General features: G+C 38.6%; 1 protein-coding gene across 4 annotated transcripts in view; it reads left to right on the forward strand.

Annotated features, from left to right (window-relative positions):
• SPIDR (scaffold protein involved in DNA repair) overlaps positions 1-13,478 on the forward strand; it is a 196,521-nt gene that overhangs the window by 61,063 nt on the left and 121,980 nt on the right. For all 4 annotated transcript variants that reach the window (XR_011148374.1, XM_069004711.1, XM_069004710.1 and 1 more), the window contains exon 7: positions 1,178-1,278. Coding sequence is in view for 3 of the 4 variants with exons in the window: in XM_069004711.1 (XP_068860812.1) it covers positions 1,178-1,278 (101 nt within the window). In the remaining variant the exon portion in view is untranslated. The remainder of the gene's footprint in view (positions 1-1,177; positions 1,279-13,478) is intronic.

The raw sequence follows: 13,478 nt of genomic DNA on the forward strand, positions 1-13,478 counted from the left end.
ATATAGTTGTTCATTAAAAATTCAGCTGACACTGCTAACTACTTTTTATATAATGTGTTGACTTGTCTGCAGATGAAATTGCTTAATAACTAGTAACCAAAGAGATTTTTTTACAGCTCACCTGAAGTTCTGCTTAGCCTTTTTAGCTCCTTCTCGGTTTCCACAGGTGTGTGTCTTCCCAGTTTCACATTTACAATGTGAGTTTTACCAAGCTATTTGTCGTTTTTAACTTAGCCAAAAATTTTTCTTCATGTGCACAAATAGTCATAGGGTGGTTGTATGCTATCTCTGTTGATTCCTAAACCAGTTTAACTCAAGCACACATTTCACCTTAGTAGAAATCTTTATTAATAGATTCAATAGTACTTGTGGAGAAACTTTACACTACAACAAAAGAATGAAGTAGGTCTTTATGCAAATAACTTCTTTGAAGCCAAAGAAAAATGCTCAAACACTCCCACAGTAGCCCAAAGACAGCTTCCAACACATACATCTTTTTGTTCTTAAAAGTGAGAAATTATGTCTTCTGGCTTTGAATCCAAGGATAAGAATTGCTTTAGTGTTACCTTAAGTGTATTTGTGCTAGATGCCACTCCTCTGCTCCTCACCTTGGGAATGCTAAATTAATTTCATCTTGGAGAGTGTTCAGACCACTGAAACTGCACACTTGACCCAGCTTGTGAAATGAATCATAGGGTCAAGTATGGGTAAAAGAATATTTTTGTGATCACTCCTTGCCAACAGACAAACAAATCTGTGAGGGAAAAGAAAACCCAACCTGTTATAACTAGTGGTTGTACTGGTTTGTTTTGAATTTGCAACTGTCTCTGGTGTCTAATAGGATCTGTTCATAAGTGCAAGGGAAAGTTAGAAACCTTTTTTTACACTCCTCGTACTGGAGACAGGACTGAAAACATGAAGATTTTGGACACCCAGATACTGCAAATGTTTTATTGTGTGTTATGACCCGGGGTGTATGATTTTTGGGAGTAACTCCATTAGAAAAATCAAAATTAGGAGAGCTAATCTACAAAATGTAATTTTACTGTATGATTCTGTCTCTAAGGGTCAAAGCATACATACACATCTATACACCTACATCTGTCCTGTGGCTTGTCACTTGGCAAAACCAAGTATTGATTCCTGGCAAAGCTGAGCATTCCTTTGTCCTCTGCAGGGGAGGGCTAGCTGAGAGATTATGTCGGCTCCAGAACAGAGAAAGATCTGCCATTAACTTTTGGAGGCATCAGTGTATTTCAGATGATAAAACCCCCTCAGGTAAGAAGCATTACACAATACCACATTATTATTGTGGGGAAAGTATTATACCTACATGTATTTATCTATGGCCCAAGTAGGGGTAAAAGGGAAGCTTATATTATTTGCTGGTCTTTCCTGACTTGGGTTTAATGCTATCTTGATTGTCTTCTGAGCTAATAATTGCATTTCTGGTAAATATGAAGGTTTCTAACAACTCAGTCATCATTTGAATGCATAAGGTAAAGGATATATTTTAAGTAGCCTCCATCTAAGTTCTTCACAACTCCTTGATTTCCAGCATCACATGGAAAAATGGTGTTTTCAGCAGGTTTTGGGTTTTTTTCTTTCTTTATAATCAACTCTTTTTCTTTGCTTGTTCTTTTTGCTTTGTGATCACTTCTTGCCAACAAACAAACATGGATAAAAATTTGTGGATAGGTGCTGAAATTGTGAATGACACCAAGAGTGTGAAGCGTAACTGCAGTGGTCACATCACTTAAAAAGAAACAGTGGGAGTCATGCAAATTAGTTACTGGTGTCTGATAGGACCACCTTTCAGTAGTGTTTCTCGAGAGGTAGCAGATTCTTAAGAGTTTAAGTATAAAGAAGTAGTTAAGTTCTTGCATCAACTTGTGTGTGTGTGACTATAGTCTACAAAATGTCAAGCATTTATTGTATACTAAGCCGACTACTTGTTTTTGAGCATCTATTAACTTGCATTTGTTTTTCAGAAAGTCCTCTAGTCTTAATTTGAAAACATGTGGTTAAGTGAATCTATCATTTACCTTGAGAGTTTGTCCCCAGTTCTACTCCCAAATTTTTAAAGGCGGTTTTTCTTCCAAATTTGAATTTGTCTGGCTTCAGTTCCCCTGTTTTGTTTCTTGTTTCTCCCTTACAGATTTCTTTAGTATGTGACATTTTCCCTTTCTGGCACTTGCATAGCAAAACCTCTGCTGCCTCACAATTTTCGTAAACTAAACAGACTGAGCTCTCTAAGGGTCTCTAAAGCATTTTCGTCAGTGTTCAAGTGACTTTCATGGCTTTTTACTGTACTCTCTTGAACTGTTCAGAAGGGTCTTAAGAACAAGGATAGCAACTCAGTATGTGTTCTTCCAGTTTTAGTCTCATTGAAATCATTGGCCAGGTCCAGTTCACTTCTCAGCCTCCTGGATATTTGAGGCCTGTGATTAGTGTTTGAGTCTGGTTTGGCTTTGGTCACAGCATGGTGCTGGGACTTCACCTTGAATTGATTGTCCAGTGTGATTTCATAACCTCTACAGCTGTTTTTCTTCTGAGATACTGTTTCCCACTCTCCAGCTACTCTTTCTGTTTCTTCTGCCTAAACACAAGGAAGTGTCTGTGCTGTAGCCTGGTTGATTTTACTTAAGTAGTCCAGCTAACCATGCAGTTCAGACCACTGTGTAGCTCAAGCCTGTCTTCTTTTAGTCACAGATTTGCTTGAGTTTGTGGTATTCACACAGTTTCTTTATGTCACTGATTAAACCATTTAATACCATGAGTGTTTACTTGCAAGTCCTGCTGGAATTGCTGTTACTCAGTTATAATTCTCCACTGGTAAAAAGCTCTAACTGCAATTCACAAAGTTAGCTCTCAGAATTTTAATTTTTTTTTGCATTCCACTCAAAGGGTGCATTACTCGTAGTGAAAATGGTTGATTTTTCATAAGAAGGTTGTATGATTTAAAGTTACACCCAAACTGTTGGCTAAAGCTCAGTCTCAGTTTCTCACTGGAGCTTTAGAGGGCTTACATCCCTTGGCCATTTGCATGCTGTGTGTTCAAAATGCCCCCCATGCAGAATAGCACGTTGTATTTCTGACCTTAATTCCTTGTTTATTTTTCCAGTCACTTTGCCTAGATCTGATGTCAGGCTAGCTGGTCTCCAGTTATTGTAAGCCACTTTGTTTGCCCTTCCTGAATAGTAGCACAGTATCATCGTCCCTTCAGTCTTCTGGAATTTCACCAGTATCTGAATACTCACTAGAAAGTGACATCAGGGAACCAGAGATGTCTTTAGCCAGCTCTTTTCAGAAATGCTATGTTGAAAATTATACAGGCATGCTCACTTAAAATCATGAGAGGTTACTCCATCACTTGTATGTGGTGTGAGGACATCCTCTTGCTGCTTCTCAAATATGGGACAGAAATAGACATTGAATAGGCTTGCCTTTTTAATGAAACAAAGATTTTTAATGTACTGTGTAGTAACAGACCTGCAACATTGTTAACATGCTAATATTCTTTTTGTCCTAGTTTCACATGTCACTACAAAACCTTGTGTTTGGCTGCTCAACATTTTGTTAGACCAGCTTCTAGGCTGAAATATTCCATGCTAAACATCTGCCCCTGGCTGAATTCCTTTATTTGAGTCGTCTTCTTTCTTTCAGAAAGTGAGTCAGAATTCGTTAGCATTTTATGAAAAAAGGCTATGGGAAAATACTTTGCTCTATTCTTAAGTATGTTTAAAAAATACTGATGAGTGTCTTTAAGATGATTTCGTTTTGGCAGAAGATGAACTATTTCTGGGATATGCCTTTTCCATCATAACAAAATTGTACAAGAAGTCTTTAGGACAAACTACTGTTTCATTTAGCCTGTAAGCTTTTGCTAAAATTTATGAAAAATGCTGAACATGCCATAAATTTAGGAATACACTTCAACTTCACAGCTTAAATTTCACTTCCAATTCTCAGTCCTTATTCCAAAGTATAATGATTATAAAATAATCATCAAAATAGCTGTGATAATATTTTGGGGATACTTTTTCATCTAGAGCAAAATTTATTTTTGATAGTTGTATTCTTAGAATGGCCATAATGTTTCGTGTCACCAAAATGAAATTGATGTTTGGTTTGGAGAACATCGGTTGGAATGGTTGAAATTTTAGTAATGTAACTAGATAACCTTCTCTTTGCTTCTAGTGGGGAATGTGAAGTGTCAGCACAGCAAATGCATGCCACTTTCAGCTTTCATCTCTTTAGAGATGAACTTAAGAGAACTTTAGGTTCAAGTTCAGGGTGTCTCACTAATCTGAGAACCTTCTTGAATTTTGTTTCCCCTCTTTTTTGCCCAGTAATTCTTGAAAGCCACGTTGTTTCCAGGACTGTTTCTGACTTCAGCACAGAATTAGAGGAAAGAACTTCTCAAATAACAAACTCATTTGAGTTACTAAAGAAGCCTGAAGATTATTGTGGAGGATTGAAGTAACTTAGTTGCTGGGAGAGCTGTCATGTCATTTTGGATATCCCATAGACGTGCAGACCAGACATTCATTGCTAAAGCAACGGGGAGCAATTTCAAATGAGATTGGTTTAAAGTCCTCCTTACATCTGAGATTTAAGGAAAAAAATTTTTCCGAAGTTCCGGCTGTCATCCCCACTAGACATTTCATACTGCAGAATTCTATGCCTTTATTTTGCTGTTGCTTACTTTTAGGTTGTATCTATGTCCATATTATTCAAAACCCCTAGTTTTCAGCTTTATTTTTTTAAAAAAATCCTGTCTGTTACCTCCCTGACCCCTTTCTGTAAGTAACCATTGTGGTTTGGCTGCCTCTTGGTCACTGGGATGAATCACTGCCCAGAAGAGAGCACCTCCTTTCAGCACGCACTTTCTGGTGTTTATGCAGTGCACAGGGTCTCACTTTGGCTGACTCATTCTGCAGGGTAGAAGAAACCTTTGTGCTTTCTCAGATTTTGACAATTTTGGGGCAGAGTCACATTCTACAGCCAGTCCCTGTGTTGGAATAGGCACTCACCAAGGACATGGGTTTCTGCAAGGTGATTGGGAATCCCACTTCTGTAAATCAAGGCAACCATACCATGCAGAGGCCTGAAGGGAGGGAATATCAGAGTTTGCCCATGCCACACAGTGTTGGTTGGATGCTTTCTGTGGTTCAGCTCTAACAGAGGCAAATGTCGGGCTCTGCCACAAATCCAAAATTTTCTTTTCTTCACAAAATGTAAAAGGGGAGTGGTGGTGCAGGCCACATAACAGCAAGTCTCTGATCAGCCAAGCTGATGGTTTGAGGGTACTCTGTGCAAGGGCTTGTAGACCACTTGCAGGCTTTTTTCTGTATGCAGTGCTGCAACTTCCCCATGAAGTTTCCTGTTTGGGCAAAGAGGAGATCTGGACAGCTGAAAGACAGAGAGAGGAAAAAAAAACCAAACCCACAACAAAAACCCAAACCTTTTTCCTGTCAACATCTGCTGGAAGAAAAAATCGTGGTTTTCTGAGTTACATTCAGATGACCTTCCTGTCTATAGGGAGGGGACACTAATAATATTTAAAGCAAACTCATGTAGATTCCTACTGTAACTTCTGAAATTTTGCTTTCTATACATCCTATCTTCTATTGGTTTTCTTTGTCTTGCAGCTGTCATCAAAACAGTTCTTCACCTTAAATGCAGAAACATTTCTCTAGCATTTGCAGTCTGATGCAAGATTTTTGGTATTTGTTGACCCAAGGTTAAGATTCACGATTGTGTTACAACTGAATTTGAGAATAGTGAATACTGAACTGACAATAAAGCAAAACCATTGATCTTTCCTTCCAAACTGCTCCTTCCTCTCAGGGAAAAGTGACCTTCAAAGGGCAACAAATTTTTGGTTTGCTGAGGCAAGTGGAAACACATACATGAGGGGAGGAGGGTGAAGCCCTGGAGATGAGGACAGGGTTTCACATGTAACATGTGGAAGGCAGAAAGCCTTAGAGAAGAGGGTATAAACAATCACTCCCTCTCTTCCAGTTTCAGTGACTGGTTAAGATGATGGGAAGAAAGGATTTTAGCAGCTTGAATGCCATGAAATATGTACATGATGAAGAAAACATGGGCAGCCCTTAATAGGGTTTCCTTTACTATGTAAAATTCTTCTAAAAACACAGAAGGACCATATACACACCTACAAGTATATATGTGAACTATCATGAAAAGCAAGACTGACAAAATAAAACTCCTCAGCCACAAGACTTATCTCACAAGTCACACAGATAAAAGAGACCAAGCAAGTACAACATGAGGTAAAAGGAAGACTATTTCACCACCTTCCTTTAAAATCAATTAAAAAACTACACTCATGCAAGGAGAGCTTTCTAAATAAAACTTTATTACTTAAGAATTAGTAATATAAATTAGAGACATGGAAAGTGGCCAGATTTATTTTTCCTAGCCAACTGTCTGAACTTGTTACAGCATTGGAAAGGAAGAAATCAAATGTAAACTTGTCGTCTTCAAACAATAATTCTTTGTATTGTTTTTGTTTTCCTATGAGAAACAATAATGACATACATAGTCTCTTTAAGTAGCTTACATATGTTCTTATAAAGAATGTGTAGTGTTTAAAGCAAAGCTAAATTCAGCAGCCTTTTGAAAATTAATATAAATGTGGCAAGAAGCCATCATGCCTACGAGAGACTTGTGTTTCTGAGAAAAATCTTCTTGAATGGCTTCAGAAGTTACCAGCCCAGGAAGAATAACAATATTTATAGATCAGAATGGCAACCAAATGGTTTTGTACAGGCTGTGTAAACCTTGCAATCCAGACCTGTTTTTCATCATTGACTTTGGATTTCAAGGGTCTGCTTGGTATCTTCCTGCTTGCTGAGTTTGTTATGCCTGCACCTGCAAGTTACACATGAGGGAGGAGGAAGAACAATAATGAGATGCCAAGCAAAAGAATGGTTTTATTTTGATTTATGCTTGTAATTTGACATTTTATACTTTTTACGCTTGAGAATGAAAGTAAAACTTTGTGGCTTGAACCAGAAAGTGGTTGGCTATTCTTCCACTGCAGATAGGATGTGATGTCCCAGGAGGGTGTCTACTAACTGCAGTTTTGGAACCACATTTGACAATCAGAAGTTAAATTATGTTGGGATGAAATAATGCCTTTGAAAAAATGAGTGAGACAAATTTGCAAGAGTGTTGCTAGTTTGCTTTTTTAAACAAGGCATGAAGTGGAATTCTATTTGTTTCCTTTATAATTCCATAATGTGTGTCTGACCTATTCATCTGAACCAAAGGCAGAAAGTGACTTTCATTCTTTGTGCAGTGAGTACTATTCCCAACCTCAATTGCCCACAAATCTTTATACTTTCAGTGGGAAAGCTTATTTTATAAAAGCTTTTAGCTAGGATTAGTAGAAATTTGACTTGAGTGTAACACCTCTATTTTGCATAGTGTGTATTTCTAAAGAATTTCCCAGTTAAGAGGAAGTATAACTTCTCAGCCATGTTTTTTAGAAATGTCAACTAGATATGTCAGGTACAGTACAAATTTGCTTCTAAACTGCAGTTCATGTATATGATTTGTTTGATAGTTCTTAGTTTGATAGTTGAGGAAAAGTGACGGTAATTTGTTTTTCTTAAAAGCATTTGTCCTTTCCCCATATCATTCAGATAGCACTAAGATAAAGAATTGTGACTGTTTAGCTGGTAAGAACAAATACAAATTGTCCTCACTGTTTTTGCACAAAGCATATATTTGTTAGCAGTTTTTCAAATATGAATGTGGCTTCAAGCAATCTCATCTTCCTCCCTTGCCTTTTCTTATGAGTTTGTCATGGTTTTATTTAGAAAGCTCTCCTTGCATGAGTGTAGTTTTTTAATTGATTTTAAAGGAAGGTGGTGAAATAGTCTTCCTTTTACCTCATGTTGTACTTGCTTGGTCTCTTTTATCTGTGTGACTTGTGAGATAAGTCTTGTGGCTGAGGAGTTTTATTTTGTCAGTCTTGCTTTTCATGATAGTTCACATATATGCTTGTAGGTGTGTATATGGTCCTTATTACTGTAGACTTTTCATTATCACAATAGTAATAATTTCCACTCTGTTCTCCTTCCTGCTTGCATATGAGTTGGGGTTTTTTCTGGAATGCTCAGGGGAGCAGAGCCATTCACTGCTTGTCATTTTCCTAAGCTCCAGTTTTCTTTTGTGTTTGTAAGATGTGGTCTGTGTTGTTGTAGTTCACTGTTTTCTGCATTGGTACTGTGGCTTTGGGAACTTATTTATGCCTTGTGTCATGTGATTGTTATGTTCAGATGTAACATCCTTTAGCTCTGTGGGTGAGATGCATTCTTGCAACATTGCAAGATTTTTAAATTTTCAGGAAGAATGGAAAATTGGAAAATTTAGGAGTATCTGCTGTCATAAACGTGGCTTTGTTTTGCTCTTGTTGATGTGGTGGTGTTGCTCTTACTTCTGCTGGCCTGATCTGCGTGGAGGTGCACTGGCTATTCCAGCTAGCATGTTCAAACCATGCAGAGTTCAGTTTGATGTCCTGAAACATTTTGTCTCACTCTGTAGGTCTTGTAGAGATTGCTCTGCTGCTGGAGTTCTATTGACTGGCTCTAAAGAGAGTTTGTTCCCTTTGAGAACTTTCCATTTAAGGCTACAGGTGCTCTTTTGGAACACTGGTACAGCAGCATTTTAGCAAAATTCACTGGGGTGAGGTGAAACTGTATGTGTTCTTACTGAGATCAACATTTGATGCATTTCCATACATCAAGTGCCATGGATCCTCTCCTTGCAGTGTGCTCAGCTTCCTGTCACTGTATCACTGGAGAAACATAAAATATGTGGTTCCCAAGAGATCATAATTTCTAAATTTTCCTCCTTGTTTGTCTTCCTTATTGGTAGTTACAGAGTTATTAAAACAAACTTTGGAGCTGTATTTCAGGCACTGAAGCCAGAATGTCTGAACATTTGTTTTTTTAAATTGAGCTCCTCGATGGTTTTTTTTTTTTCCTTTTCTCATCTCCAAACTGCTTTTTGGTTGTTGAGAGTCAAAGCACGCTGGCTTTCTTCTTAGCCTTCCTCCTAGGCTGCCTTTGGCATGGCCAGTGCATCATCTGTGAGCATGTACATTCGGTGTTGATGTGGCTTAAATATATGTGTCTGCTGTGAAGCCACTATGTTAGGTCTGAACCTTAAGGGCATTCAGTCTGCCAGAGACTGTAGAGTCATCTGAAGTCTTCAAAAGGCTCAAGACCTCAGGGTCTGAGATCTCCAAAGGAATGGGAAGCTTTTTTTGCCATTTTTTTCCCCTCTTTTTTTTCCCCTCTTCTTTCTGTTTTTTTTTTTTTTTTTAACCCTCCTGGAATTCAGAGTAAATGCAGAACGTCTTCAAAGCACTGTGTCAAAACACTTTTTGATGCCATGGTATATGACATGGTATATGACTGACAGGCAGCATCACCCTGTGTACTAAAGGAATAAACAAAAATTAAAATAAGTGCCCAGGGAAACTGATGCATTCAGTGTGAAATTTGTTTGTTCATCTCCCCGGCACTGGAATTACCATTGCAGTTTGAACTACTTCATGTCTGGTTTGCAAATTGGGGTGAGAGACCAACATCCCAGAGGACACCTGGAAATAAATAATTAGCTATGTATGTCAGAGCAGATCTGTTAGGTGGTTAAACCAAAGTGCCTCTAGCTTAGGATCCTGTTTCTGGCAGTGACAAGAGCTAACAAAATGCCTAGAAAAAATGTTAACAGGGCTAACACTCAATGATATTTTCCCAAAGTATTCTCCCAATTACCTCACACAGACCTCTGACTCAGGAACTTTCTCTAAACCAGAATTACTGTCTGTGTTCTTTGTAGCTCTAAATAAAAGTTTTTTCTCCTACCAAAAAGTTACTGGTTGTTTTTCTGAACCCACGCATACAATATAGACCTGTTTTGATCACACAGTTATGGAGCATCAGGCTTTTTTGGAAATTATGCCCAAGGTCACCGCCAGGTTTGTTCCATTACTACTGTTGCCAGAAAGACCTTTCCCTGTGATTTCAAAGGTTCTGCTAACAGTAGCAGTGAGAGTTTGATGTTCCATTTGCCTAGGTTTGGATCAGGATTTCTTCATCTTTGTTAGAGCTTCTTGTTTCTTGTCTGGGAGGTGAGGGAGGTTCTTGCCTGTCACAGCAAGGCTTCACCAAAGATGCTTCCTTGCTTACATGGCTCGTTCCTCCCACCAGTCAGGCTCTCTTGTGGATTTCACTCCTTCTGGACCCACACTTACAAAGTGTGGAAGAAGCAATTTGTTTGATCATGGTCCATCTAGCGATGATTTCTGTCTGTTTCCTTTCAGTGGGTGGCATTTATCACAGTGGTGTTCTGCAAAAGGTGATGTGACTAACCTAGCTCCTAACTAGTATCTGATTTTTCTTGTACACTGTCCTTTCCATGACCAATATGTCGATTCAGTAGTAGCCAGCATATCTTTGTGAAGGTTTCTATTCTTACAGAAAATTCTGTGAGAAGTGAGGGAGCATTATAGGCCTTGGTGTCTGATCCCCTCCTTTCAGATGGTGTTCTTTAGAGGACACATATTGTACCTCACAAATACCTCTGCAAAATTCATACTCAGCCAGATTTATCAGTGCTTTTCTGGCTTTTTTTTGTGGCACCTTAAGCCTTGTGTATCAGGGATTGAATTACACTTCATGCTCCTGGGATGAATAATCTCTGTCTTTATACTCATGGGGCCAGATATTTCAAATGATCCTTGATCCTGTGTCAGTGGATGTTTTCTCTGACTTTCCAGCTGACTCTGTGAAGGCTACAGAGAGATGCTGGAAGGGGCAGCTGTCCGTGTTAGGCTGTGTTCCAGGACCAGTGAGCTGCAGCTCTGTCACCTGAGCTCAGAGCACCCAGGGCTTTGCTGAGAAATGCACCTGTGTCTCACACTGATCAGGCTGATGTGGGTTTCCATCTTTATCTCCCTCAAGCATTTCACTGTTTCAGAGGCATCTGGAACCAGATTGAATATTTGGAAAAGGTCCTTCACTGAAAGCATGGTCAATCACTAGAACAGGCTCCCCACAGCACCAAGCCTGTCATTTCAAGGAGCATTTATTGTATGATTTAGTGTTTGGTGATCATGTATGGAGGAGGACTGGAGGATTCTTATGGGTCCCTTTTAGCTTGAGATATTCTATGATTCTGTAAGAGCTTTGTTAAGCAGTCCTCAAATTGCTGATTGCTTCTTCATGGAAGATTTCTAAATGCATCCAGGCAGCTGTATGCTCACTCTCTGTGAGCATGCCTGTGTACTTGTTTTTCGGTGGGAGAATAAAGGTTACCTTCAAGTAAGTAAACTGAAGTGGCTTTGCAGTTAGCTGGATTAGCTCATTGATTTTCATAGAAACTAACCCTGAAGAAAGAAATCCATGAGTGTTCTAGGCAGCAGAATGTGAAATGAAGAAATTTGCAGTGTAGGAGTGGGCACCATTGCAGCACAGTTATTGACTGCACCTTTTAAAATGCATGCAATTGTAAGGTATTATTCCATATTTAATATGACTAGGTATTGCCATGAAACATGCACATCTGTGTGTTTGCATTTCTTGGGCTGTAATTCTGCTTTGCAAATGAAAGTAAGTGAATGATAACTTCAGCAAGCAAGTGGGAATTTATGTAAGTTATCCAAGGGTGAGGGAGAGCATTGCAAAACCTTAAAGTGAGCTTTTCACATGGATGAACAAACAAGTAAACTCTGGAAACCGTAGAATTTGCAATGATCCACAGGTCTCCTCACCCACAGATTTGCCCTTCAGTGTGCAGCCACATATGTTTGATTTATTTTTGATTGACATAACAATACAAGAGCCAAATGTATTAAAACTGGAGCTACATTCTGAACTTTGGTGTTTCATCATGTGCCAGCAATCCAAAGTGCTTTTCCATGTTGTTCAAGAGAACGCTATCATCAGCAGTAATAATAATTTCAGCGTAATTAAACTAAACTATCTCTGTGCATCTAAATAAACAAATAGATTGTGGTTCTGTAGAATGTGCATGTGTGCCAAGTGTGAGACTTGGCTACTTGTTGAAATTGAGATGTTTTTAGTGTAGAAGCATTCTGTTTCATTTAGTATCAGCTCCTGGTATTTCCACCAACTTCAGGCTTGCAAGAGACTCTGGTGTCTTGGTAGGATATCTTTTACTCCAATGACTTTTAGAGACTTTCATACAGATATAGTTCTTGATTTACCTAGTATTTTTAACTGTTTTACAGTCAGAGCTATTTAAAGAAAAATGTTATTAGGCTGTCATTCATTGTCCTCAACCTGCTGTATCAGCTGAATAACGTATAAGCTGCTGACCAGTAAGAATTGTCATAAAATTCTGCATGTAAGAAATGCATAGTTCAGAAGTGATGAGCAGTCCCTTTCACAAGTGTCTTAATACTTTTTTTTTAATAAACTGTTGGTGCGTTTGAAAATTGAAACTGATTTTTCTGTGACTTGGTTTTTAAAGTGGATGCAAATGCAAATTGTGCAGTATGTCTGGAGGGAGGAGGTAAGTGCTTAGTTACTTTAAAGGATGAGAATTTTTGTGGTCAGGAGAATTTGTTTATGCGTGCCAAATGACTTGGGGTTGACAGAGGACCACAACTGCAGCTAGTCAGGCAAAACAGAATTCAAGTGAGAATATTCTAAGCCCTTCCCTTCAGGCACAGAAAACTAGTCAGTGCTCACCCTCGTCAGAATTTTCACATAAGCAAACATTAACACAGTGTAGGGAGTATCTGGAGTGGCGCTGTGATGTCACAGCTTTCTCTGAGAAAGTGTCAGCAGTGAGGAGCAGCAGCAATGACAACCATCTCTCTTCATCAGTCAGTTTCAAAGGACTTGGCAGAAAGGGCTGATTCTCCTACTTCTCAGATCTGGAAAAGGAGGTCAAGCTGTAATGGCTTGGACAGAAGTGGCTTATGTACATCTTGTGTCAGACTGTCTGGTGGAACCCTTTATGCTGCTGGAAAATACCAGTTCAGGGGAAGCAGAATGCTTTGCAGAAGTATGTTGCATGTGATGAAAAATTGGTTCACATGAAAGTGGTTTTGAGAACAATTTAGTTTTATATTTCCAAATTGCTTTATTTCAGTTTCAGTATGAAATTTAATAAAGACAGGGACATAATTTTTTATTTTATTTTTGTAGAATTCAACTTTATTGAATAAATTTGAAAGGTTTTAGGGCCCAGTTTCTTTGGTTCGGGTTTCTTGAGGGTTGGGTTAAGTTTTTTTGAAGTTTCTCATAAACTCAAAATAAAATATTTTGATTTATTTTCCAAAGGAAAAACATTCACAGTTGTGAAATGAGCCTTAAAATAAACAAACAAATAACTAGTACAGCTCTGCTGTTAAGTTCCAGTATCACGTTCACTGTTCCTCCCCTGTTTCTTCTTTGCTGTGGGAA

The sequence above is a fragment of the Aphelocoma coerulescens genome, chromosome 2 (assembly GCF_041296385.1).
Source record: "Aphelocoma coerulescens isolate FSJ_1873_10779 chromosome 2, UR_Acoe_1.0, whole genome shotgun sequence".
In the NCBI taxonomy this organism is placed as follows: domain Eukaryota; kingdom Metazoa; phylum Chordata; class Aves; order Passeriformes; family Corvidae; genus Aphelocoma; species Aphelocoma coerulescens.